This window comes from Dermacentor silvarum, chromosome 1 (assembly GCF_013339745.2).
Source record: "Dermacentor silvarum isolate Dsil-2018 chromosome 1, BIME_Dsil_1.4, whole genome shotgun sequence".
In the NCBI taxonomy this organism is placed as follows: domain Eukaryota; kingdom Metazoa; phylum Arthropoda; class Arachnida; order Ixodida; family Ixodidae; genus Dermacentor; species Dermacentor silvarum.
The window spans coordinates 63,800,951-63,828,674 of NC_051154.1; the positions used below are offsets into that span (position 1 = coordinate 63,800,951).

At 46.2% G+C, this 27,724-nt stretch overlaps 1 protein-coding gene across 1 annotated transcript in view; it reads left to right on the top strand.

Moving 5' to 3' along the window:
* LOC119443058 (follicle-stimulating hormone receptor-like) overlaps positions 1 to 26,500 on the top strand; it is a 275,428-nt gene extending 248,928 nt beyond the window's left edge. Inside the window, 2 exon segments of the mRNA XM_049662908.1 lie at positions 19,660 to 19,969; positions 21,091 to 26,500. Coding sequence (XP_049518865.1) covers positions 19,660 to 19,969; positions 21,091 to 21,950 — 1,170 coding nt within the window. The 3' untranslated portion in view covers positions 21,951 to 26,500.
* Positions 26,501 to 27,724: the final 1,224 nt, after the last annotated feature.

Below are 27,724 nucleotides of genomic sequence, written 5' to 3' on the forward strand. Positions count from 1 at the left end.
CGTGCGTGCGTGCGTGCGTGCGTGCGTGCGTGCGTGCGTGCGTGCGTGCGTGCGTGCGTGCGTGCGTGCGTGCGTGCGTGCGTGCGTGCGTGCGTGCGTGCGTGCGTGCGTGTGTGTGTGTGTGTGTGTGTGTGTGTGTGTGTGTGTGTGTGTGTGTGTGTGTGTGTGTGTGTGTGTGTGTGTGTGTGTGTGTGTGTGTGTGTGTGTGTGTGTGTGTGTGTGTGTGTGTGTGTGTGTGTGTGTGTGTGTGTGTGTGTGTGTGTGTGTGTTTTGCATTAGAATATTGCATTAGAAGAGGTGTAGCCAGTGAAGGGCACAAATTAAATAAAAAGTGGGAAGGCGATCCCATATCTAGTTGAATTCAATCGAAGACAATGTCTTCCTGGGTGAGTCGATGGTGAGAATAGGGCAGAGTCACTGCGCACGGCACTCTATCATGTCATCCCTCGCGAGAGGGGATCGATTAGGAGGAGCTTTCATGAATGCGGTTCACGAGCGGTAGGCTGCCGCAAGACTGCGTACCTGATATCCTGTAGCATACTTCCCACCACTGCCATGATTGACGGTGTTGAGATGCAAACACTCATTGACAGTGGTGTCTGCGTGTCCATCATAAGCAAGAAGAGATACCAGTCGCCTCCATAGTGGGAGAGCCCTGCCGGTCCAGGGTTACAATGTGGCAGCGAATTTCCCACAATGAGCAGGCAAAAGTAGTGATTGAATTTAAGGACATTGCGCCACAACTGACGCGTTGGCAGTAACAAACGCATTCAACTACTTCCATCTATCTCGCTCTGACATAAAAAAGTTAACACAAACCTTTATTGGGACGACAAGGTTTCTTTTTCAGGACACTGAACTAACGAAATGCGCCAAGGCACGAATCCCATTGCATTTAGATTAAGATGAACAAGACATTAAAACGAAGCACACAGAGCCCGTCCGCATAGAAAACTGTCATCTGACAGCAAAATCACGTGAAGGTATCTGTGGGTTCGCACACAAAACAGTGGTTTGGAAAGCCCCGTACAATTGGCCAGAAAACAAGTTCACTGCTGATTTCGTGCTAAATGTGAGAGAAATGCGGCAGCATTGCGTCGCACCTCTTTCAGGTTCCGGATCCATGATTGAAGCCGCGTTCACTACATTGCGAAGTGTTGTTCAGGAGCTCACTCAACACACGCCCTGCCTCTTCGAGGAGCGAAGTGCAGACCACCGTCAGTTGCGCTATATATATATATATATATATATATATATATATATATATATATACCTTTTTTCACTAAACACTCCTAATGCTAACGCATTAAAAAAAAGGCGTCGTGATGCCGACATCACTGACCGTCAGTTTCACTGTTTGCTTCGCCTATAACCATCACCCCTAGAGACGATGGGACGTTTCGTCTTCGTATTGATTGCAGGATTATAAACCACCAGACAGAGTTAATGCCATTTCCAATGCCGAACATTTATGCTATTAGCTACGAAATCGATGGCTGCCACTAGTTTTCGCGGATCGATCTCGGCAAAGGCTTTTGGCAAATTCCATTGATCGAGAAAACCGAAAAGTGCACAGCATTTGTTTCGCCCCAGCACAGTTCGAAAAGACCATGAATGACATCCTGAAACCATACTTGGCCAGCTTTTGCAACGTTTATATAGACGTCGTAATAGTTCTTTCAAAGACAAAATAAGAGCACGAAAGACGTATTTTCCACGTTCTCTAAGCTCTTCGCCTCACTAAGCCCAAAGTATAAATTTTAAGAAAAGCGCGTTCTTCCAATGGAAAGCCGTTTTTCTCGGCACGGTCCTCGACGGCTGCACTAAAAGCATAAAGCAAGTATCCGGTAAAAGAACTTCCAATTGGCGAAGCCTTAAGACGTGTATATCCTGGGTGTCCTTTTAGGTTTTTATTGGCACTTTAGGGACGTTATAAGAGACTGTACATTCAATACGAAATGTCTCACACGAACAGTGCAGAAAGACATGTCATGTCAGTGGAAGGATGAGTGTGAAAGCGCCTATTGCGAACTTCTAATGCGGGCATCATCAGATCATATTCTGCGCATTCCGGACTTCTCTTTACCGTTTGGGTTTAACACTGATGCATCGCATTATGCAAATGGTGAAATGCTTCATCAGAAGCCATCATACCGTCCTGACAACACGATGTACTATGTGAGAGGTTATTACATCTACACATTGAAGCTTGCAGAAGTTAATTACAACATGCCAGAAAATTAAAGAAGCAATGGCTTTCTTGAAAGCTGTACAGCGTTTTCGAACTGACCTAGAAATAGCGAATTCCACACTTTAATTGACCATCAAGCACTGACACATCTTCATATGGTACAACCCCGAAGATTCCATTTCAAAATTGGCTAACTACCTTCATCAATTCGATTTCGTATTTCGCACCGCCTTAGTCCGCTGCTCACCGATGCAGACGCATTGTCTTGGTTACTTGTCTATGAAACAAGCGAACATCCCGAACAAATTCTTAACACAAAACTATGGAAAAGCATGAAATACATTGATGGAAAGTACCACGTAGTACCGACAATTGTTTAGAAAAATCCTTCATATTTACTATGATTGCAGTCAGGTGGACATAATCGATTTCGGCGCTCATACAAGAAGCAACTGAAGCAATTTACATGGTCAGTTATAAAACAAGGCATCAGCAAGTTCTTATGCGCTTTGCTTTGAAGTGAACTATTTAAACATGCGTAGATACTACTCCTACTTGTCACTGCAGGTCATGTTTCGACTCTGTATTAGACATTATTTGTATAGATGTGCAACTTTATGTCAATCATGAACAGTGGAAGGACAGGAAATGTCGCTGGAGCTAACGTTTCAACAAGGGGACTTCGTCAGGGCAGCACTTGCTTTCCTTCATGCCAAGTTGTTCGTCTAGTGTTTTTTTTTTTTTATGTGTATCTATGACTACAATTTTGGGATAGCGGGCTCGTCAGCAGCCAAACTTTCCACACTATCGCAGTTATTAAACATCAACCAACTAGATACGGACGTGCCACATATGTAAAGTAAGCAAAGTGCAGTTCAGACAGCCGATAGACATCCTGATAATCCCGTAACGCTCGTGAGTCCCCTTTGAAGTAGTTCACTTGGATATTGCGGAGCTAAAAAAAACGCCGCGAAGGCGTCAGGAAAACTCAAGCTTTCCTTATTTCCGTATACAAATGCACGAGAATGATCACGACCAAGGCAGGACAGGAAGACGCCAGCAGTGTCATCGGTCTTCTTCAAGTAGAATGGTTTAGACACACAGAGACTATAGTGTGCGACAATGGACCCGCTTTCTGAAGTGCTATGCAAGCGAACTGGACAAGAGATCACGGCATTACTAGCTCGATCTATCATACTGCAAAATGGCATTGTGGAGCGGGCCCTTTGAGATCTGAAGCAATATAATACATATATTGCTTAAGATATATTCCCATGCATTCCAATATATTGCAACAAAGATGGACAAAAGTTTGCAGGTGGATGGAAATGCTGCCTAGAGGCTGCTGTGAGTCACCATAGCGGTTTTCTATGCAGGTTGTTTGGACTAGCTGTAGTCTTCTTTTTTCCGCCTCAGGAGTCCCGCCGACAATTCCTGCGGATCACAAACTGCACCTCCGTGCATGGTAAGATTGAACTACGCGAAACAAAGAAAAGTGTGTAAAAAGCAGATATCTACAGATAACGCATGAAGAGAAGCTTTGACAGGAGACAAGACAACAAAATACCACACTATACATGTGGATGACGAGGTCCTAATAATGAAAGGAATTGTGACTTCGAGCGGGAAATTTCACTGACCATTACAATGGGGAAGACTGCATCTCAGCTCGGAATATCGAAGACAATATGGTATCTGGTAAGGAAGAGAGTACCTCTATCAGAATGTTTTCAGGAACTACGCCAAGAGATGTGAAAAAAAAACCTGGGAGGGTCCGCGTGTTTCGCTTAACCAACGAAATAAAAGCACGAGGGGGACGGATAATGAAGAAGACAGGGCAGCCCTGTGGGGACGGAATCTGATGGCGGAATACATACGCTTTTATTAGACTATCGGGTTCCTTTAGTTGTACGTCTTATTCTGCAACACAAACCAATGCATTTTCCTCCGATGTCCTTAATCTCGTATTCACCACCATATGCGCGCCATAACCTGCGCATAGGGCGCAGGAACAAAGCACATGTGTTAGCAAGCCATACGTTGCCCTTTCGGGCAACGAACTGACTTATTTGGAGGAAGGCATTCTGCACACGTCGGAAGCAATCGCGTGCGTGCGTGCGTGCGTGCGTGCGTGTGTGCGTGCGTGCGTGCGTGCGTGCGTGCGTGCGTGCGTGCGTGCGTGCGTGCGTGCGTGCGTGCGTGGGGCGTGCGTGCGTGCGTGCGTGCGTGTGTGTGTGCGTGCTGCTGTGTGTGTGTGTGGTGTGTGTGTGTGTGTGTGTGTGTGTGTGTGGTGTGTGTGTGTGTGTGTGTGTGGTGTGTGTGTGTGTGTGTGTGTGGTGTGTGTGTGTGTGTGTGTGTGGTGTGTGTGTGTGTGTGTGTGTGTGTGTGTGTGTGTGTGTGTGGTGTGTGTGTGTGTGTGTGTGTGTGTGCTGTGTGCGTGTGCGTGTGTGTGTGTGTGGTGTGTGTGTGTGTGTGTGTGTGTGTGTGTGTGTGTGTGTGTGTGTGTTCGGCGACTTCATTGTCACTAGAAATGTATCTGCGATACATGTTGCAAACGGATTGTATAAACTCGGTGCACTTAGTAGTAAAGCCTCAACTGGAAATCAGCGCTAGTCTTCGTTCCGCTTATGCCCTTGTCCGTCTTTGCGCTGCTCACTTACTATAAGATAAACCATGGATGGCGACTGGGGGTTCGAAATTATCTTTCGCTGTAGTATCAAAAATTCGACTGAGGAATTTCTTTTTGTTTTTATAAATACGCTAGGGGCCGGATTCACAAAAACGTTCTTACGCTAAAAATGTTCGTAGAAGCAGGGGTCAGTCAATGGTGGCGCTGGACATATCATTAGCGAAGGCGGCTGGCCAATGGCAAGCAGCACTTACGAACGAAAAGCTTTGTGAATTTCGGCCCCAGGTTTTCTTGACTGTGCTCGGACAATTATTGCTCCTGTGTTCAAGAAGAAACGATTCCACCTATCCTCACCGATCTTAAATCTGCTCGACTACAGTCGTAAGTTATTTGGTTTGTTGCCACATAAAATAACTTCTTTGATGGTGAAGTGAATCAAAAGAGTGATCGCTTATGCCAAGAAGGTTAGCGAAGGAAGCGAGAGAGAGACAAAAAGAGAAAAACATAAATGAAAGGTAGGATCTGGGGCGACAGGGACTGAGCCCGTTAGGCTACCCATCACTGAGGAAGGGGAAATGGGAGTAAAAGATTAAGAGAAGGAGTCGCCGACGTAACGAAAATTCTCAACGCTGTCTCGCAGTCGGTTGCTCAGTCCAGTTTCCTTCACGAGTCGTAGCAGCCTCCTACAGCTGTGGCCTTCCACGGCTGTGATATGCGAGATCATGGTCCCGTGATTTTGGGCCAACAATACAAGGTAAGGGGGGTTACTAGGCCAGGCATGGTAGTGAATAGGAGATTAAATATATACTGAAGGAAAATGCAGCGGTTTATGTTAGTTTGGCGAACACGTTGAGCAGGGTTAAAGTCATTACTAAGGAGCTGTAATTAAACACATTTAGAAGACTGCTTTTCAGGAATAGTAGACTGATTACTCCACACTATACAGAGGTGTTCGAAATAGCGTGAGAGAAACAAATGCGTATTGGGGAGTACAGTAATCACGCCTGTTAAGAACATCATTATTTCATCGCAAAACAATGAGTGGGAGGCTGATAACACGAGCAAAAGATGAAGCTTGTACACTCACAATGCGATAGATATAGGAGAAGAAAACGAAAACTTCTTAATAATTTGTATTGTTTTCTTGGCATTAAAATTACCTAATCTGTGGGCTCTGCAAATGTAGCCCTTTGCATACATGTCTGTCTGACGGAGCCCAGTATTCCGACGGAATGTCTGGGCTCGTTGCGCGTTAATTCAGTGTTCATCTGTGGCATCTATATAGTAATTCAATAGACGCTTGAACAACCGCTACTCGGTCTGCTAAGTCGGATACCTTTGACGCAAGTGCCAGCGCTTCTTAATTTTTTTTATTTAATGGAGAGCATTCATTCTTGTTGTATCTCTTGAGTTAAATTTAGAGGAAAACGCTGCTGAAAGCCTATCATTTTACTTATTACTTGGATCCAATCTTAGGAGCCCAGGACTGAGCTTGACGTCACCCCACATTAGTAAACTTCTCGCGACGGATACACATTCATTCAAAGCCACAAGCCGTATACTTGTATACCTGTGAACACGGAAGGAGCAGCAAGCAAACATCACTTGTTTGCTTAGAATACACGGAAGTAGCATTACTAGCCGCCACAAAAACGAAGAGAGCATTCGTGAGCAACGAGCGCACAGACAGCAAGCGTGCTCTGCAGTTGTCGCAGCCGCGGGTTCCTTCGGAGAAGTGTACACAATGTTAGTTACGCCTTCTTAAAGAACTGCGTCACCCCGCGTTTACTATAGTGCTTCAATGGCTCTCCTTGCATGTACGCGTAACAGAAAACAAAGTGGCTGATAGACTTTCTCGCGATGCAGTAGGCCAACAAAGAAGGCTCCTAGAGAACCTTGACATCTTCTAAAGCAAGCCACCGCCAGTCATTTTCCGTCTTTATGGTCCCCACATTATCAGTCCTGTGTGACGAAGGGACTGAGCAAGCCAGAAGCCTCCCTGGTGTATCGCGTCTACACGACTCGAAGACGCGTACTCCTACATGGCTAAACAAGATCGTTCGTCGCCCTTGTGTACATGTAAGGCTCAAGGAGACGTTGAACATTATATGTTACAGCGTCCTAGACTCGCTACAGACCGCAATTCTTTGTTTGAAGCACTTCAGCGTCGGGGCGCCCAACATGCTAACGCATGACGTGCTTTCTGAACACTGAGCATTCAGACAAGAGATGCTCCGGCGCCTACTGAAGTTTTCAGGTGACGTGGACTTATATTGTGATTGGTAACGTTTAGTAGACTCATTTCTGGGCATTCTGTCGTGAGGTTGCGCGGGGCGGTGCAGCTTCGTGCGCTGGATGGCTCACAAGCTATACGGCTTGCGTTCTGTTCGGCACGGCTGTACGCGTCACCCGGTTCGCCCGTCTCGCGATGCGCTTTGTATAAGGAAGCAGTGAACGGCGCACCTGTACATTGTAGGTTTTTTAAGCTCTACTGAAAGGCTGTACTGTGCCCTTGCCGGCAATTCCAGTAAGGCTATAGATCTGCCTGCAGAACATTCTCATCCTCTTCTGCTTCTTTTCCTTCTTCCTCTTCTTCTCCTTGTGAAATTGATCACGTATATCAACGCACCCTACGTTCGCACAAACCACTAAAACTTTTATGTGCTGCTGTTCTTCAAGCGTGCAGTCAGCATGCCAGCTTCCATACCCTAAAATAAAAAAGTAGCATTCACAGTCGGCAGTTGAAAATTCTGAATGTCCCTAAGAATATGTGAGTGATTGAAAAATTTGAGGTTATGGTTACAGTGTAAATGTCTTGCTGTAACTGTGGAGGAAACGCCTTCGTGCATGAACCCCCGTAGCAGTTCATTTTATTTCGATATGCTATAGCATTTTTGGATAGTGTTCCAATGTTTCAGAAGTTCCAATGTTCCAATGTTTCCGAATAAAAGTTTTCACTTTTTTTCACGGCTTAGAAATAGTCAGAAATGTTTTCATTTTTACATTTCAGGCGCATACGTGCCAGCCGCTGAATGTCGAAGTTTTCTTGTCTGCTCTGTCCATCTCATTAGTTGACAAGACCCTCTGGCAAACTGCACATCAGAGATCCCAGAGGATTATAATGCTGACTGGGTGAAAGAGGAAGAGGAGCAATACGGCAGGCCGGCACGTACGCCGAATTCTGCAACCGCATGGCAGTGGCCTTCGGGTTTTCCGTTTCCATAATTACGAGCCTTTGATAACATTCACGACAGATACATTCAATTGCACAAGCATCGCAAAATACTGAAATTGTTCTAATCAGCTTACAAGAGTGCTCTTGAATACGGAGTACTAACAAGGATGAACAGTTTCACTTATTATGAGCAGATTTGCGCTTGTTCCCTTCGACGAGCCGCTTATAAAATTTTCAGTCGCTTGTCGGGGTTATTTCTCTTCTTCGATAAGGGTGTGTGCACGGTAAGAGCAAGGATGGTGCTGCCTGCTGCTCGAGCTTCTTAAGTAAAAGGCTGTACGCTATTATTCTCGCATTCAAGAGCTCTTTCGCATGGTCAAATGTCCGAATTGGCCCATTCTGAACAATCATTCAGCTCGTTGGAAACGTCAATGCTTTCTACAAATTCAGACATGTCTCGAAATCCATATTAAAATATTGTAATGCTCAAATTGTATTTTTGACACAAGCGAGCTGGACTTCTAAAGAGGCTTTTGAATAAACTTTTCTGCTGCTGTAGTGTTAGTTTTCGGCAAGCCTTGCCGCTTATTTGGTTCTGTTCTAAAATAAGTACCATCTTGTTCCCTCGAATCCAGCCCATTAGCACGATAATAACGTGCCTTTTAGCTGGTATCATTTATGAACAACTCGAATTTGCTATTATATATAGTTTGTGACAGTTACGTCAAATATATGTTTGGGGAAAGCAACACTGAAGACGGGGGGGGGGGGGGGGGGGGGGAGGGCATTCGCATGCGGGACCATTACCTGTAATGATAGAAATGGAGAGTTCGTCTTGTAGCCGAAAGTTGATCAAAGTACGCAATACATATTCGAGACCAGTTTATGGGCTTTTCTGCCAAGGTCATAGACGCTTATTATTGCACTGTGCAAAACGATCTAGCCGTGGACATATTAGAGCCGACTTTCTGCATCAATGGTCAGTTGCGTGCTATTTTTCTTTAAAGAGAACCTTTCTTTGACTCCCCCCGTCACACAGTTTGCGGCTGCTGGCTGCTGTTGTTTTGCAAAATTGACCGGTACCGGGCATAGTGCAAACCGGCACTGAATATAGTGCGAACCGAGGCGGCCGGGGGCGGCAAGTGATGTACTCCCGTGAGCAAAAGTATGCAGACCACAGGATTACCGAAAAAACTGAATTGTTTCGTAACTAACATGCTTAACCTAAAATTGACGAGTGCATTGGAAAGATCGCAATGCCATGTTTGAACTGCAGTCCTCAATTTCAAGTTGCATTCATTGGAGAAGGAAAAAAAATCAGTTTTATCGCGCAGTCCCGTTTCATGGGTGCACGTAATCGCGGACGTGAGCTCCAACACAAACGAAGCGTCATCGTCATGCCTCATTATCATTCCTTCGTCGTCATTTCTAGTCCTTCATTCCGTTGTGTTGATTCCTTCGTTGTCATGCCGGCGTCATCATTCCGCTGTCTTCCCTATAGGTCGTCATTATTGCGTTGTCATCTCATAACCATGCCGCCATCGTCACGAAATATAATATTACAATATTACAATATGTGTTACCGGCGCCACCTTATCTACCTTTGTGATCATTAATCTTGTTGGTTTGCTGCTCGTGGTGCCCGTTGTCGGCTTTATAGACGCCTCCATAGGGGGATCCGATCCCGCGTTCACCAGCGTCGATCGCAACGTGACTGCCATGCGAGTCACCGACCGACAGTTGCGTTGGGACGCGGCTTTACACGCCAGCCTGAGCATACACAATACTACAGTCAGAACATTGTGTCCAGTCGACAAAAAAAAAAGGTTCGAGTGGACTTGTCAGACTGGAAATTGGCTCTCATACTCATCTGGACGCTGGACGGTCAGTCTAAAAGAGTGCTGGATTCGGGTTCTTGCACAGGGTATGAGTGATTAAGCTCGACCAACTTGGCAAAACATTTTTAAACGCATACAGGGGGCAGATTGAAGGAAGCATTTTACGCGTCGCTAAGTTTGTCCGCCTTTAAAAAAGTCCTCGTCTGTAACAGAAAGCTGTCGCCCATCAAATTGTCGGAGAAGAAGCTTCATTGAAGCGAAGATTCTTTGCTTTTGTTATTCGATAACTTACCGTGCGCAACTTACTGTCACCGTGACTTAGTCAGTGTAGAGATGTAAAATTTCATCAAATTTTGAGGGGCGGGAAAGAAACTGGTTTCTTTCATGTTTTTTCAGAAAATTGCCAAAAATTGAAAAAGAAAGAGGATTGCGCACAGTGCTATGAAAAACCCGACACATTTATTTCTCTAACACTGAAGAGAATATAATTGTTACATTAATGCATCACAAAAGTCCCAACAGCTTCCATGTTCAAAATCGAGGCACGATTTCACGTCAAGGCATTGATTTCACATCAGAGCGTCAAGACCGACATCTTTATCAATCTGTGTCTAATTCATTTCCACTTGACAGGTCAACGCTTTTCTGTGCAGCGGACGAAGCCTTCCGGACATTAAGGTTCCAGTGCACGTACACAAGTTTTTGTACGCGATCCCCTGCGATTCTTTTGCATAGCTTGGTGTGCACATTTCCAAACTCAGACCAGTTTATTTTACGTGCCGCAGAAGAAGGGGGAATCTGCATACAGTACGCGATAGGCAAGAGGTCTCAAGGGTTGGTTTTAGCAAAGTCCTTGCCACCACGTGGATGGATCCAGGTGCTTCGCAGACTCCCGAATTCCTTCTTTTGACCAAATTCTCTAGCAGGTTCTGTATTCTGCGACGTAACACGCATTTTTTTTTTCAATTTCATCCTGGTTGAAAATAACAAAAAAGAAACCTTTTTTTTTTTCGAAATATTGAATGTTTTTTTTTCGACCGCTTACATCTCTAAGTCAATGACGCTGCTCTTGTGATGTCGAACTACCCGACGACAACTTACGAGTACAGCTTCTTCAGTCCTGACGATGAAAAACCCCTTCCCTGGATGCGTATGAACGCCGATTCAGAGCTTCATTGAAAATCTTGAGTAAAGCAAAGCACACAACATCACAGGGACTTGAATAAAGATACTTCTAACATGTAGTATTTTGCCTACATGCATTTTTTTTTCAAAAATAAAGAAATTACGCGTATTACACCTTCAAATGCCTTAAGAATTCACTGGCTATAAGTAATACGGTGTTTTGTTAGTCTGCTGCTGAATCTATTTTGCGTGAAGGAGGAGAAGGAATAAGAGAGGGAGATTAGCCAATGTAAAATGCTGGCTGGTTATCCTGTGCTGTAGAAAGGTGTAAAGTGAATGAAAAGTGATAGAAGGGGAGAAGGGAACTTTGCGCTAAAATCAAAAGGTAAACTAATAAGAACAACATGACCTTGACCAAAACCTGCTACTGACGCGAATGCTACTGTGTAATACACCAAGAAATTGACGAAGAAGCTTGCAGGCAATGAAGATTTCCCGAAAGGTTCTCTGCCACCAGCGCAAGTGATATTTTTCAATCTGACTTCGTTTCAGACTATACATACAAAGAAAGAAAGGCGAACGACCAAAACAGACATACTCGGAATCCGATCGCAGCTTCCAGTCTAAGTTCATAAAAAAAATAAAGAACATAAAGGTCTGACATATGGGCGGAGCAACAATCTGCAAAATTGTATTTCGCGCGGCGCAGCTTTCCCTTTTCCAAAGCGCGAACTATTTCTTCGCATAGTTTTGAGCTTTCGTTATTGGAATGACAACGAATAAAGGTAGGTGTTGCCCCTTATGTGTGATGGCGATGGTTTCAGGTTAGTGAAGCGTGTGAGCTTCATATATAGTTCAGCTTTCTGCATTTTAAGTCAACATGTTTGCTGTTCTTTACAATGTGACTGGTAACGATAGGTACGGTCTAGACGGAAGCTTCGAAACACGCAAGCGGCGATAAACCCATCGCTATGTAATGTTTCGTAAGTTCTATGAACCAGGGACCATCAAAAAACGCAACTCATTGTTTGTGGCTTGGAAACCCAGCGAAACGTTTACATAGAATAGTGCAGGGTACGCCTCAGCCGGCTGTCTCGCACCTGTTGCGTCGTCAATAAGTAAACATCACAAGTTTCCTTCTATGACTCTCTCGCTCTCTTTCATACTATGCTATATAGTTTCAGCGCCGGTTGCGCTTGGCACCTTTCCTATACAAATGACTTGTCAGTGCAAATGGTTCACTTCGTTCAGCTATTCACCTAATTTCCGCCTTCGACGATACTCGCAAAAGTGGAGTGCATCAACTCTGGAAGAATCTTGTAATGAGGTCGTTAAAATAATCCGTTGGGAAACCGCGGCCACTGACGCACGGGCGCAAACATTCTTTTTTTCCTTGGGGATTCGGTTATGCTTTGTTCGCGCCCTTGCACGAGAAAGCTTTCCGACCCTTGGTTGCTTTATTGACTTTAACGTTTGACTTTGGTGCTAGGCTGAAATGGTAAATATAACAGCGCATAATGACGAAGGTGCCACAAAAGAAAGCATTTTCTGAGTCGTGTCTTAATACTCTGTCCTTGCCTTAAAGCTATGCTTTACGTAATGAGTGTGAGTGATATATTCTGATGACATTGGAAATACATGTTGGCAACTGTTATGTCGAAGGCTTCTCCATAAACAATAGATTATCTAATGAGCAAATAATGATAATATGAGGCGATATGAAAAACAAAAACCAATAAACAATCCGGCAAAAAAGTACATTTCGTAAACATGCTTAAACAAGAACAGTCAATGTAGAAAAGAACAGCACACTTGTCAATCTATAACCCACACAGAATGCTGCGACATAACAATAACACACAATGACATAAAAGAGTGAATACGTAGATACAATGTCACTTTCAGTAAAGAAGGTTATTATAATTTTCAAAGCTGATCGCTGTAATATAATGCGTTATTCCATGGCCCAAGCAACTTTTCCGTACTGAAAGGACGATTATCAAGGGTCATCAAAGTTGCCTTCAAGCACATCTTTGCTGTTCAAACTTAGGACAGCTTAACATAACATGTTCTGCGTTCTCCCACGAATGGCCGCACGTGCAATAAGGCACAGCTGAACGACGTATACGATACAAACAGCTACCTGTGAACGCCACTTCTAACCTGATGCGACGAATGAGATGTCACGGCCAGCACCAGCAGGGATTGGAAACTGTAGTGGGGGTCAACTCTATACAGATTTTTGCACGACTGTTCATAGAATTGGCGTCAATTTATAGACTTGCATAATTGTTTTGTTCTAAGGTTAGCATCAGCCCTCGTGATTTTAGTTACTGAGACAGAAGCGGAATTACATGCTTCTCTAGTCATCTTGCGGACTGTAGTCCACGTCGATTTGTTCTTTTGACAGGTCTAACATGGTGAGTAAGCCGACCTGAATAATAGCCACTATAGCGACCGTGTTCCCCCTGGGCATGTAGTGCTCCAAAATTACCTTTTTCTAATCCCAGAATATAATAACCATTGTGTTTCCTACAAATAGCTGTGTCCAAAACGTTTTCTTTTTTTTCTGTTATTAGTTTTGGCTTTGGGGATGAATAATGACGACATTCCATGCTCACTAACTTGTCGTGAATTCCTCTTGTAGACTGGGAGCAAGTTTTTGTTGTTCCGCGACGAAGAATCCGTATTCCTCCAGTATGCTTTGGAGAGGTTCCCGCCTGTCCTGTGTACTTCTGTGTCTTGTGCTGCCGTTATTTGTGCGCTGCTTTTACTATGAAGGGCACGCGTGTTCCACTGGTCGTTTCGGATCGACTCACTTTGTGGAAGAGCGCTCTCTCTTGCTCCGCCGTAGAGGTACGGATTCTGCCGGAACTTCAAGGGTGCGTCGCACGTCACTTCCGCCTACTGATGGAAGTGGGAGCGACATCGGGAGTTTTGGTTTGGCGGTAGCGGCGCCTGCGCGCGATAGCGGCGATAGTTCCAAACGTCACAGAGACGTACATTCGGCCTGACATCCATGGTAGCGTTCATGCTGATTCTTGCGAATTCAACACCAAAGTCGAGCACAGGCAGGCCACAGCTCACGCATTCAAAACACACGCTCTGGGACAGCGAGTTCGCTAACCATGGGAACACACCGAGCGAAAGCGAGACCCTGGGGCCAGATTCACAAAGCTTTTCTTTCGTAAGTTCGCATGGTCATTGGCTGGCTGCCTTCACTAATGATGTGTCTGGCATCTGGATTGGCTAAAATTATTTCTTACGAAAAACTCTAGCGTAAGAAGTTTTTGTGAATTCTGGCCCTGTTTCCGTAACCTGTCGCCCGCAATAGTTTTCGCTGCGATCCGGCGAGGAGCAGTTTGTTCTCATCCGCCAAATTTAGATTTGTGAGCCAATTAGCGCTAATCAACGCAAACACTAAAAAACAGCTTTGTTTAAACTGATCCCCACAGTGCGTGGGATCCGCATGGCAGTTTTAATCAACAGTTACTTGGTTTACTTATTACCGCTTCGACAACTCTTGCGTCACAACTCGATGTGCTTGACCCTGGCGAGAAGTGTCTTTCGCAGGTGCCGCACCTTTTGTGAATTTTCTAAAGCACTCGTACGTTTGCTCCCGTGACAAACATGCCTTAACATACTAGCTTTTATTCTACGATTACTTTATTAGCATCAGTTCATCACTTTAAAAATTTGATAGCATTAAGTTGTTCTTTGTTGCATCCCTCAAGTATAAGGTGGCCATTTTTACAATGATACTACGGTGACTTTTGTTCAACTGCAGTTTTCTGCCACATTCTGGACTTGTTTTACACTGCTAGCAATATTTATATCAGCTCACAGAACAATGGCGCGAAATTTGAATTTTATTGCGACTTACGGTTTTCATTTGACTGATCTTTACAAGAAACCACTATTTTTTCATTGCTTATTAGCTGTACTTGGCTTTCGCAAGCGGATAAAGCTCCTAACAGAAACGCGGTCATTGGTCAATAAGCCTAGTTACGATAAATACATTTCTTTTACGGCTGTCGTTGATTAGCTTTATATTACAGTACGGTAGCTATCTTTCCTAGGGGCCGCTTACGCGAAGAATTTCATGCGTTGTCGCACAGTGAGTTGTCTAGTGACCCTTGCGCCCATTTCTATCTTTGTTGCTCAACTTTATCCTGTGCGGCACTTTAGGTGGCGGTAAACTTATCCATGGGCGAAATTCCCTATGCAAGCAGCACCAGGACCAAACGATTCTTTTAAACTAGCTTGATGGGCGCACGTTTCGTAATGGTTCTTTTCGAAGTTACAATTCAGCTCCCCTCTTTAAGATAAGCCAGTGCAAGGTCTCTCCACGCGCTGGTGAGTAATGCTTATTTCCTTATTTTATTGTAGCCCATCCTTCCGACAAGCCAATACACCAGCTACAATGCGTGAACAAATTGTATTGCATGCAATGGAAAACGATGGACAACCTCTCTACACCATTTAAAAATGCAGCCAAAGCAGCGCACTCGGGTGTTTAAACAGACGCGGATTGTGTTTACATGTCGTATTAGCTGTTTTGGTCAGTGTATTTGCTTGTTTTATTGAAAAAAATGTCGCAGTTTCGCCCGAAAGGCGAAGCATCAATTGCGATAGCAAATTAGTAGAGAGCTATTCGGAGTAGCGATAGTAGTTTTATCGGCTGCATAAACTTGGACACATTCGCTCACTAACTGAAATAATAAGCGTGGCGTCAGCGCGCACAAGCAAACATGAATAGATCACACTGAATGACCGCAGACGACTGTCAAAACACTGGCAGCAAGCGCAGCCGCCGCAGCGGGTGAAGGTTCGTGCGGTCTATCGCTTCGACGGAAACTGAGCGGAGAATGCACAGCGCATACAAAGATCAGCGCCGTGTGGAGATAAGAGACGGTGCGGGCGACCGCCACAGCCGGGCAAAGTACGATCGCAGTTGTTGGCAGAGTAGAAGCTGCGCCCTCCCTCCATCCCGCGCTGCCTTCCCGCTTTCTTGTTTTCACGTGGGAGATTGAGTGGCAAGTTCCCCTTACGCCCGGTTGCAAGATACGCCTTTGGTGCCGGAGCACAGCGTCGCCCCGCCTCCCTCCCTCCCTCCCTCCCTCTCATACTCCCACGGCCTTTCGCGCGACGGTCGTGTTTCCTTTCCGCCGTGCGTTCGCTCTCTGTGATAGCGCGCGTCCCCCGCGCGCTTTCGCTCGCGCATACGGCGCGCGGCAACGATTTTATCGCCCTTGGGCTTTATACGGAACCTCACGGCGATGGTGACGGCAACGCCGACGACAGAAATCCGGTTGAAGTATCCATATAATTGCTATCGCAATAATAACGTGACTTGATATGCAAAATATATTCGCTTTATGACGTGTTTGTTAGTTGTCGCTTAACACTTTCGTAGTGAACTGTCCACGTGACCATTTTGTTGATGTTTGCCCAATTTTACCCTCGTGCTCCACAGAAAGCAATGAATGACGAAAAGTGAAAAGAAACCTGATGAAAGCCTTTTGGAATGATGAAAAGAAAACAAGAAATTGTGTACATTCTGCTAAAGCCTATTTAACCCTTGTGGTAAACGTAGAAACACAACAGCGTTCTTTTTTTTTCTTTATGTGCTTTTGTCTTTGACGTATAGTGCTCACGGATATGAAATGTGTAAATCTAGGGCTTACTAATGCGCATGCATTCGTTTCCACCGCTTGGAGTCCATGTGACGCCGACGTAATTTTGACTCCTACATTTAGAACATCTAAATCAAAGTCGGCATCACCTTTAGTGACCAGGGGCGCTATAACGTAAAATTATTCCAAACTGTTTTGATTCCAAACTCCTGACGTCAACTTTACGTAACCAACGACGCAAGCATCGGGCGGTGACCCGCAGCGTTGTCTGAATAGCCCAATCAAACACTCTCCTAGTTTATAGGAGGTCACCTTTGTTCGCTTTCGACAAGAGGCGAGGAGCACGCTCTAGTGGAGAGGGTTTCGATGGGACCAAGCCAGCACAGTGAAAATAGATAACCGCATGAAGAGGGTGGTGCCGGCTTCTCCGATTGGTCAGCTTCGCCTTACTTAGCTTGCGGTGGCTGGTCGAAAATCGCGGCGGCGTGCAACGGAAGGATAAGGATGCCGCTAACACGGATCCTCAGCAAGAAAAAGTTGGCAAAGCGATGTCCTATATATGCCGAAAGGGTTCGATAACGTTTTACTGCCACGCAAAAAGGTTTATCATGCGCAAATAAATACATGCTCACTGGCAGGTGCGAGTAGCGAGGGCCTGAGCGATCGGCGGGCAGCCATCTTCTATTCCTTTCGGAACGGGGCAGTCTGTGGCTATTCAGATAATTTTTCAGTTTTGTTCGGCATATTAATGCATTTTTGCGTACATGTAACTTTGACGTGGTGAGTTCTCGCAGTTTTGTAAGGTCGCGTAACAGACAGGCGAAGTGGGCGTAGCCAGAAAACATTGGACCAATAGCAGAGGGCTAATGGTGAAAAGGCGTCAAATCAGGAATGATTATTTTTCCTTTGTGCGGTTTAATCATGCATAATCAGTGTGCAACGTTATATCAGATGAAGAGCTATCACGGTTTTCGTGATGTCGCGTGACAGACAGGCGAAGTTGGGAGTGGCCCGAAATTGTTTTGACCAATCGTGGAGGCTGATTGCAGAAATTCGAATCAAAACAGCTTGGAATCATTTTACGTTACAGCGCCCCAGGGCCCGAATTCACAAAAACTTCTTACGCTAGAATTTTTCGTAAGAAAGAATTTTAGCCAATCCGGATGCCAGACATATCATTACCAAAGACAGTCAGCCAATAGTAAACCGAACTTATGAAAGAAAAGCTTTGTGAACCTTGTCCCAGATTCATAGCGACATGACGTGGTACTCTCGAGTAATCGCACATATGGGGTGTTGTAGCTTGTAGTACATTAAATTGTATTGCCAACAATCTGAACCTAAAATATTCTTTATGTCGTATCAGCGACAAAAGAAATCATAACCCTGAAATTCTTTTCTTATAACGAGAAGTGCAAACAATATTTTTTTTCCTTGGATGATGCTATAGTACCAACCATTGTTTTGGGGTTATGTTTAAAGGTGGAAATATATAGCTGCCATTTCTATGTCAATATATACCTGCCATTTAAAAGGGTCATCATTTCGATACCTTAAGGTGATCGCTTGTGGAACTCATCAGAAACAATTGTTTTTGTTGTGTAAGTGAACTTTAGAACTGTTGTTACTGTATGCTTATCTCTATACTTTGTTTGACATTTTTATACGTTATTTATGAATTAAGAGAAGTAGCCGGCGCCGTCTAACATGCACCAACATCTCCTCGCATACAATAAATTAAAAGTATCTTTCTTTTTTTCCCAAGCGATGGAAATGTTCTTAGAATTTCGCATCTACTACCTCGTTAGCGTGCCAAACATAATATCGCCAGCTTCGTTTTCAAGCAGAATTGACGAAATTTTATACGTATTCAAGAACAAAGCGCCATACCCTATGTTGACAGCTTCGATTCGTTATAATTTATAAATTGTGTAGCTTGCAGTATTCGAATAACAATTCTAAAACGAACATTTCATGATCGTAAAATGAAAACATTTTCTCCCGAATCACTGCCGATGAAAAGCACTGTATTAGGTTGCCTGCCGTTGAAGTGTTTTTTTTTTTTTCATAGTCTTACCTCTATAATATCATTATGACCCTCTTATCTTGCTTGATTTTCTTTCTCACACTCCTCCTGTGACACTCCTATGGCGCTTCTGGCTCCACTCAACATCTTAGCGCACTGTCTTAGCGCACAGTCTAAGGCTATGCGCTCAGAATAGGCAAGAATATTTGCGTGCCACTTAAGATTTTTTTCTATTTCTCTCTCTCTTCCCCTCTCGCATTAACTTTCAAGCGTAATGTTAAGCATCTAAAAAATACATTGCAATAATAAAGCGCGTGTAACGTTCCTTCAAAAGGGCAGTTGTTTTGTGAAATAGAGCGTACGTTTCTGGGGTGCACATGTGGGCAACTCACATCCACACATACTACTTTGTACGAAAAGTGAGGTAAAAAAATACAGGGTCCCGGAATCCTTGAAGAACTCGTTATATTTAACATGGAGTTGGGTCACATCAATATAATTCCAGACATGGGAGAATGGAGACATTTCGGGCAGAGGAAAGACAAGTCTATTCCAGTGTTTTGAAAGAAAATCGACTGCATGAAGGTTATAAAGTCAGTTTTCAAGACATTGTCCTAACTTTGGTCACCAAAATTACCTACCCAACTACCGAAGGCAGTGACCAAGCGTTTCCGTAGTAGATTGCTATCGCGGGTCTCACCGCTTTCGCATGTTGAAACATGGTTTTGTAATTAAATGTTACACGGATTTTTTTAATGCTACATCACTTCTAGTTGTCTTATTGTTAGTAGTGCTCTCTTCTACAACGTTTCGCTCCCTTTTTTTAATGGCACCGCTATTACTGTCACTACACCACTTAATTAACCGCTGAAAAACACCTATTGCCTGCGACTTTCCTTACTATACGACAAGTCCATATGTCCACCGGTAGACTACCGCACTGAATATTGGCCGGGTACACACTACAACGACGGTGTGCCGGCAGCTAGTGCAGTGTGGTACCAACGTGGCACCAACACCGGCGTGTTGTGCATCGCAGGTGACGTGCGGCAAGCTAGCCAGCCGGCGGGTGCAGTGTCTTCCGGCGCCGGATGCGTTCAATCCATGCGAGGACGTTATGGGCACCATGGTGCTGCGCGTAGCCGTCTGGTTCGTGCTTGTAGCCGCCGTGTTCGGAAACCTGGCCGTGCTTCTGGTGCTGCTCAGCGGTCGTCTGACTGTGTCCAAGTTCCTGATGTGCAACCTCGCCTTCGCCGACCTCTGCATGGGCGCCTACCTGCTGGTCATCGCCGCCGAGGACCTGCACACGCGCGGCCGGTACTTCAGCCACGCCATCCTGTGGCAGCACGGTACGCTCGACCTTCATCCATCGGTCGTGCCACTAATTAGGCGTTGACGGCACGCGAGCACGAGAGCCGGCTCGGCTAACACGCAGCGCGTTTACGCTATTCACGAAGCTCAAATGTGGGTGGTGAATGTCGCGCCGGTTCTAAAACTCACACCCCGGTGTCATTCCTCATACTGCTTCATCGCTGAAACGAATTTTGATGGCACGCCTTCTCTACCGCTATCACTTGCACCCCGCACATCATCGGTATTCATTCAGCGTGGCACCAACCCTAATCGTTTCTTTATGGTGGTTGCATTCTTCCCTAGAGACAGCAGAATATTAAGCTGTGGCAAAAGCTTTTGCGTGTCACCGGAAAACCGCGCAGTTTTCAAACTTTTTAGGCACTGCGCGCGGCTGCAGCTGGCTGCACGAACGCGGGAACGCAGCTTCCTTTCAGCCGGTGTCCCATCGGAAAGCCGAGACCATTTTGGCGTCTCGTTTCAGTATGCAGTGAGCAGCTCTCATTTTCTAACGCTGGCCTGAATGCAGCTCAGGGTAAACAACCGCCATGTAAATAGTCAACAAAAAGTCTGCAGTACAGTAAGAGAACTGAATTCAACTTACCCGATAGAACAAGAACCAATGTTTCTTGCACGCGAAGCGCATACGCAACGCCAGTGTAAAGAATTCGTGGAAAGAAAACGAGGAAAGACGATCGTCGCGCGCATTTTCGCTTTCAAGACGCGACCCTTTGGGAAAAAATAGGTGCTTTCATTGCTGTCGTAATAACCTGCTCATCGCGTATTAGCCCCTTTAATACATATGCTATAGGCGGTCTTAATTTTATATTTCCGAGGCACTGGGCTAAAGTAATAGCGGTAAGCGAAGTGCTGTTTGGGCGTTGCCATATTATGTGCCATTTGTGTTCCAGCGCGATTCAAACTATGTTTATTCACAACCGCAGCAATTTGGGTCTGTTGGTATACCATGGTAAAAGATTTTGAATAGCACAAGGATGAGGGAAGAAAAAACAACGTCTTTCGTTGTTTTGTTTTTCTTCCCTGGTCCTTGCGCTATTCAAAATCGTTTACTATGTTTATTCGCTGTCACTGTACGATGCGCACGTTTCGTTGAACGCAGGTGCCGGCTGCAAAGTGGCTGGCTTCCTGACCGTGTTCGCGTCCGAGCTTTCAATCTACACGCTCACAGTGATCACCCTCGAGCGCTGGTACGCCATCACGTACGCCGTGCACCTGAACAGGAGGCTACGGCTGCGCACCGCCGCGCGCATCATGGCGTGCGGCTGGGGCTACGCGCTGCTGGCGGCCTCCCTGCCACTCCTCGGCATCAGCAGCTACAGCAAGACGTCCATATGCCTTCCCATGGAGAACAGCACGGTTGCTGACCTTCTCTACCTTCTCACCCTGCTGTCGATGAACGGCCTCGCCTTCCTGCTCATATGCGCCTGCTACGCCAAGATGTACCTGGCCATATCGGGCCAGCGACCGCGTTCCCACTGCGGCAACAAGGACACGTCGGTGGCCAAGCGCATGGCCATGCTCGTATTCACCGACTTCGCCTGCTGGGCGCCCATCGCTTTCTTTGGGCTGACGGCCGTGGCCGGCTACCCACTCATCGACGTGCCAAAGTCCAAGATCCTGCTTGTCTTCTTCTACCCCCTCAACTCGTGCGCCAACCCGTTCCTCTACGCCATCCTGACCAAACAGTACCGGCGCGACCTGTCGGCGCTGCTGTCCACGCGGGGCGTTTGCACGCGCCGCATGCTCAAGTACACCTCGTCCTGGCATACGACGCCCACCAACCGCCTGCTGCGCAACAAGGACAACAGCAGCACGTCGCGCCAGACCACCGAGCTGTCGAACCGCACACAGAAGGGCTCGCCGCACCCAATCAAGAACAACTTCACTAAGCTGGGCCTGCACGAGGAGTTCCTGAGACGCCAGAGCCTGCTGTGCGAGCACCTCGATACTCCCATTTGACTCCGATCGACAGCGGCTCCCGCGCACTCATCGCGCCGCCGCCACCGGACCACCGAACGCCGGCCAGAACTTCTCGGCAAGGTGCCATCTTGTTTCACGGTGGACTCGTTCTTCGAGGCGCCGAGTGTCTCGAGCGAAACCACGGCAACCACGTGCACACGAGCCTCGCCGAGAGCTTGGCACAGAACGATGTAATCGATGCAGGCTGCCGCACTAATTGCATTTGCTTCGGGGCAGAGTCCCGGCAGACGCATCTGCCAAAGAAAGCAAAAGTACTTCACTTCAAAGCATCCTTTCAGCTGTTCCGACACTGGGCGAACTAGAGCAGGCTGGTATGGTTCACAGCTGTCATGAAGCAAAGACAACTCATTGCTTTTTTAACACCAGCACACTATGATTTGTCAATATTCATGGGTTATATGCATTTTGTTCGCGAGTGCCGAAACTTTGGCTGTCATTAGTTCCCTGTGCAAGAGCGCTGGTTGAACACGGTGTGCTCTTACGTGAGATTGTTTCCTGTTTTGCTCACTTTCTACTACTAAAGGGCGTACCTTCAAACTAAATTGGAGTGGTCAAAGGCTGCAAGGAACCTTAGGACGGCAATACGCCAGTGTCAGTTTTCGCTAGGAATTTTTCGCGGCATGGCCTCGTCTTCCGGGAGCTATTATAGTCGTGCTACTACATTTAGTTTCTTTAGTCCTGACCTCAGACAACACAAATGAATGCGCCGCGTTGAAATTGCGTTAGGCAATAACATTCAACTCATGCTATACCAGTTGTACAGTCAGCCAAAAAGAAGACGAGATTAAAACTGCAGGTGAAAAGCCGCATTGTCCACGCTATGCCTACGCTATATGGCCACCAGGGCCGTTGGCAAATTCTTCGTCGTTGGAGAGGCGAGGGGCCCTGCAGCACACACTTGGACGCCACTTCGTTTATCAAGCAAAGTTCCGTTATCTGTAGGCTCGCCGAGAAAGCCCTCTAGCGCACATTTTTTTTCATAAATGTGAGACCTGAATTTTACCGCCAGCCGTATACAGTAAGCGCGTCTGAATAATAATAATAGCATGATTTTGGTACTTGCAGCACGCCTCCAAACCTGTCGCTTGGTGCTTGCGTGCGCAGCTCGCTAAAGAGCGATCGTCAAAGCTGCCCTCTCCACAATAAGGGAACTTGTGAGAAGAAGCCTGCTTCCAAACATTTATTTCGCGTAACAGGGGGTAGCGCCCATAGAGGGAGCATTTGCAAGTGTATGTAACCGACTACGTTGCTGTGGCAATGATCAGCCAGTGTTGAAACTGAATCCTCTAGTTTCTGAGACAGGCGCACAACCGATCCCACCGTCAGGACATCGGGTGCCTGCATTCGCAAAGAAAACCTGTTGCACCGCAGCGTGCGGTGCTTGCGATACAAGCTGAATGCTGATACCGATCACTGGGGCGTTCAATAACCAGGTAGTCACATGGCAACGTGGGAGCAAACAGTGCTATAGTGAATTAATACAAACGACATTCGCATATGTATTCGAATCCGAGCGACTCATACATGTGACAGCGAAGCTAGCTGTTTAAGGGGGTTCTCACACCTTTTCTAGGGTTCTGATTTTACAATGCCGAAATTTACCCAAGACTTTGAAAGACCCAATCCAGTGCAATTCTTTCGCGATACCCAAGTCTTATAAATTTAAAAAAAAGTAAATTCTGAAGTTTTACGCACCAAAACAACAATTATGAGGCACGCCGTAGTGGGGGACTGCGAGTTAATTTTGACCACTTGGGGTTCTTAAACGTGCACCGCAATGCACGGTACACGAGCATTTTTGCATTCCGCCCCCATCGGAATGCAGCCTCCGCGGCCAGGATCGAACCCACGACCTCGTGCCCAGCAGCGCAACGCCATGGCCACGGAGCTACGACGGCGAGTCCCAAGTGTTTTCAAACATTTCAGTATATCCGCGCTTAGTAGTAGTGTACTATCCGTTATATCCGACGCATGTTCCTGTATGCTGCACTGGCTCTTTTACGCCAGTGCCTCCTCGATAAGACCACACCTCCGCCGCCCGAAAACCGCTGTGGAACTCCCTCATGCATTGCAGTAGCGTACGCATTTGCGCTGGTTGGTGCGTGACTCGAGCGGAAACAGCGCAAAATAACAGAACGTGAGGAAAGGACAGACAACAGCGCTGTTGTGTGTCCTTTACTCCCGTCCTTCTATTTTGCGCTGTTTCCGCTCAAGTCCATTATGCAGTTTCGCTGTGACACGCATGGCTGTAGCCTATAACACTTCAGGCTGAGATTACAGCAACAAAATCCACAATATTTTTGGCCGACTGTACATTCTGCCCAGCTTGTAGTCGAAACGCTTCGTTCTTGCGCCTCTCAGGCAATGTTTTGTATGCGTGGGCCTGCCTGGAAAGCCCCTACAATTTTTGTAATAATTTCCGAGAGGTTCAGCAATAATAAGTAAAGGCTGTGGCGTCTTGCATGTCGTCATGACAACTGACACTTCCCACATGCGAGAGCTCTCACAGGTGGAAGCTTTCAGGCTATGTTCGTGAATCGTGTCGGACGTAATACGAAAATAACGAAGTTGCTTATACTTTCTCTTAAACGAACGTGGGTCAAATGTTGCGTGCAAATGAGTTTATTGATTTCACTAGTATACGACGAGTCCCCGTGGCGGTTACGCATGATTAGCTTCCCCTCCCGTTTCTCTCCATTTTTTTTTCTCTACATTCTGTGCCGAGTAAGGGGCAAGAGATGCAAGAAAAAAAAAGAGACAGGAAAGCGAGCGAGGTTCTCGAAGACTTTTCACATTACGTTTAGTGCGCCTAGTTTTCTGACTTCCTGTTCTTTCTTTGCGGGAAAATATTCACTGGGTCACATCATAGGAGGACTAGGGTGTTGTTGGCTGCAGACGGTGCGAGACTTACCGGCAATTGAGGCACTTCAGCGTCGAGGCACTCCATATAGTAACTATATTGTAGGTGACGGAGTCTTTACGTCATACTCATGTTTCCATTCCATTAAGAAAACTTGAAGCATACTTTTCATGGAGTATAGCAAACTCTTTTTTGCACTGTGACGTTAGAAACTGACACATAGCCGGTGCTAATGCAAACTGCGTTTTCGCCTTGCGATTCTAAAGACAGTATCTGCGGCCAGCGCCACGTCTAATTCGTTTACAAAGGTGAATCAAACGTCCAACGTTGTAGGCATGCTTTGCCAGGGTGAGTTGAGTAATGAAGGCAGTCCATTTCACAGAACAAACTAATTTCGCTCCATCTACGGGAACCATAGAGCGCGTTGCACTGATCTTTATTTTTATTCTTACTTTCACATCATCCAGAACGAAAACACGTAATCGTGACCTAATACAGTGACCAATTCGCCTTCTTCTTGCTTGACAAAAAAAAAACAATTGTAACGCTACTTCTACATTTGCCTAAGGTTTCTCTCTCTAAATGACACAGCCAATGTAAATTAAGAATAGTTGACAGAAAGTCTACTTATCTTTTTTCTCTGTACCTCGTGCAGTCAGCAGCCTCTTCCTTACACCCCCCTCCACCACTTATATTTTATCTTCTTTCGCCGTGGTGTAATCTCGCATAGAGGAGTAGATAGAGGAAAGGCTTATCGTACGTTCTCTTGATATTCTCCAGCCAGAGCAAGACGAGGGCGGGCGCACATTATAATCTGCCTAGCCGCTAGGCACGTTATGTCCGCCTGGCCTTTATTACCTTCCACTGCGCGGCCAGCGACGCATGCGCCAAATGGTGGCCCGGGCTGGGTGACGCTGTCCACGCAAGTTCAACAAGTAAAAGAAAAGCAGCCAGTGTGCATCCCGTACACAAGTCGTTACCGCGCTTCCATGCGCAGAAACGCTGTGCCAGCACCCGACGTCACACATTTCAGTCGGGCCTCTAGGCCACTCAGCATAAAATGCGTCTGCAGTGCCCCGCGTGGGTCCGGTGTCTTTCGCCTACGATGCTTCCGCTGAAGTGTATTATAACATCTATGTACGCGGTACTGTGTATATATATATATATAAATATATCAATGTTTGTGAGCAGCACGGGGCTGTGATGGTGACGTTGTAAGGCCACGTGAAACTATGATAAAATATTGCACCTCTTGTCAAAGCAGTTGCGGATAGTACAAACAAAAAAGTCATTGACCTGAGAAAGATTCCGCCTCGGTGGTAGCGGTTTGCTTGTTGGTTTGTAAGAGAGAAGGGCACGTCACCGGGAATGTGCAGTGTGGGAATAACCTTGAGTTTCTTTTTCCCTTCCTTTTTTTATTGTCAAACTCGGGACCATGTCCAAGAACCTTTTCTCTGCGTTACCATGAACAGAAATTTTACGTTGAATTAAATTCTGGGGCTTTACATGTCAAACCCAAAATACTGTTACGTGTGGAAGGCCACAGACGAAAGAGACTATTTACAGGCTATTTACACTGGAGCCAGACAGCCAGGCCCACACTCGCTCGCACCAAGAGCACAGACACACTTCATCGTCTTTCTCGCGGCGGCTCGTCTCTTGAACATCTTTCGATATCGTAACACTACCCCCCCCCCCCCCCCCCCCGGCGGCTAAAGCGCCGTCACGGTGCTGTTAAATATCCAATGCGCTTGGAGAGTTGTAGGGTTTGAGTCGGGCGACGTGGACCGTATCACTGGCGGTCACAGCGGAGGACGTATAGTGGGCGTGGATAGAACGATTTCGTAGGTGACATCGATCACTTGGCGGAACACGCGATATGGGCCTGTGTAATAGGAGAGCAGTTTTTCACAAAGGCCAACTTTACGCGATGGTGACCAAAGCAACACGAGGGTGCCGGGCGCAAAATGCACATCACGGTGACGGAGGCCGTAGCGTTGTTTCTGTTTTTCTTGAGACACTTGCAATATAGTTATGAGGCTCGCCGTAATGAGGGACTTTCGACCACCTGGAGATCTTTACCGTGCCCTCAATGCACGGGACACGGGCGTTGTTGCATTTCGCCCCCATCTAAATCCGGCCGCCGCGGCCGAGATTTGATCCCGCGACCTCGTGTTTAGCAGCGCAACACCAGAGCCGCTAAGCAACCAAGGCGGGTAACAGAAATTGAACGCCCTCTAATATACCCAGTGTACTGTGCTTATAAATAAAACAGCAGCGTTAACACAACTTTCAACAGATGAGCTTGTCACAGCGCACCAAGTTTCTCATTCTGTTACGAGTTGTTGCCGCACGTGCCGTAAACGTTGTCTGCAATGGTACATAGACCAAAAACAAAGCATTCGGACTGTATTCTTGGGTGAGTTACAGGACACGCCTGTGGTGCAAGTTGCTGGGCGTAGAGAAATAAACAAGAACACAATCACGTTTGGATTACACGGAAACTCAATTAAAGCCCTCTGCGAACACCTGTCAGATTAACTACCTTTTTTAACTGCCTTGCACTCTGTTCCGAACCTAATAGTTGTCACTCGATGTTTAAAGTTCCAGAATAGAAAGTCTGACACGCACGATGCGTACGGAGCGAGGCACGAAACTGTGACGTCGAATCAGGGCTCGAGCACAGCGTGTCGGATAGATTGCTTCAGTGATGCGACATTGGAAGTTTTTGCAACCATAAAGGCGTATTTCAAAATTGGGCAGCTCAGAAACGATATCCGCAAGCGCGAGCTACTTCAATTATATATAGCAAGATAAACGCGGGACAGAAAAAGAACTTGCATGAGTGATGAAGAGATTTATTAAAAAGAAAGCGGTCGGACCAGACTTGGAT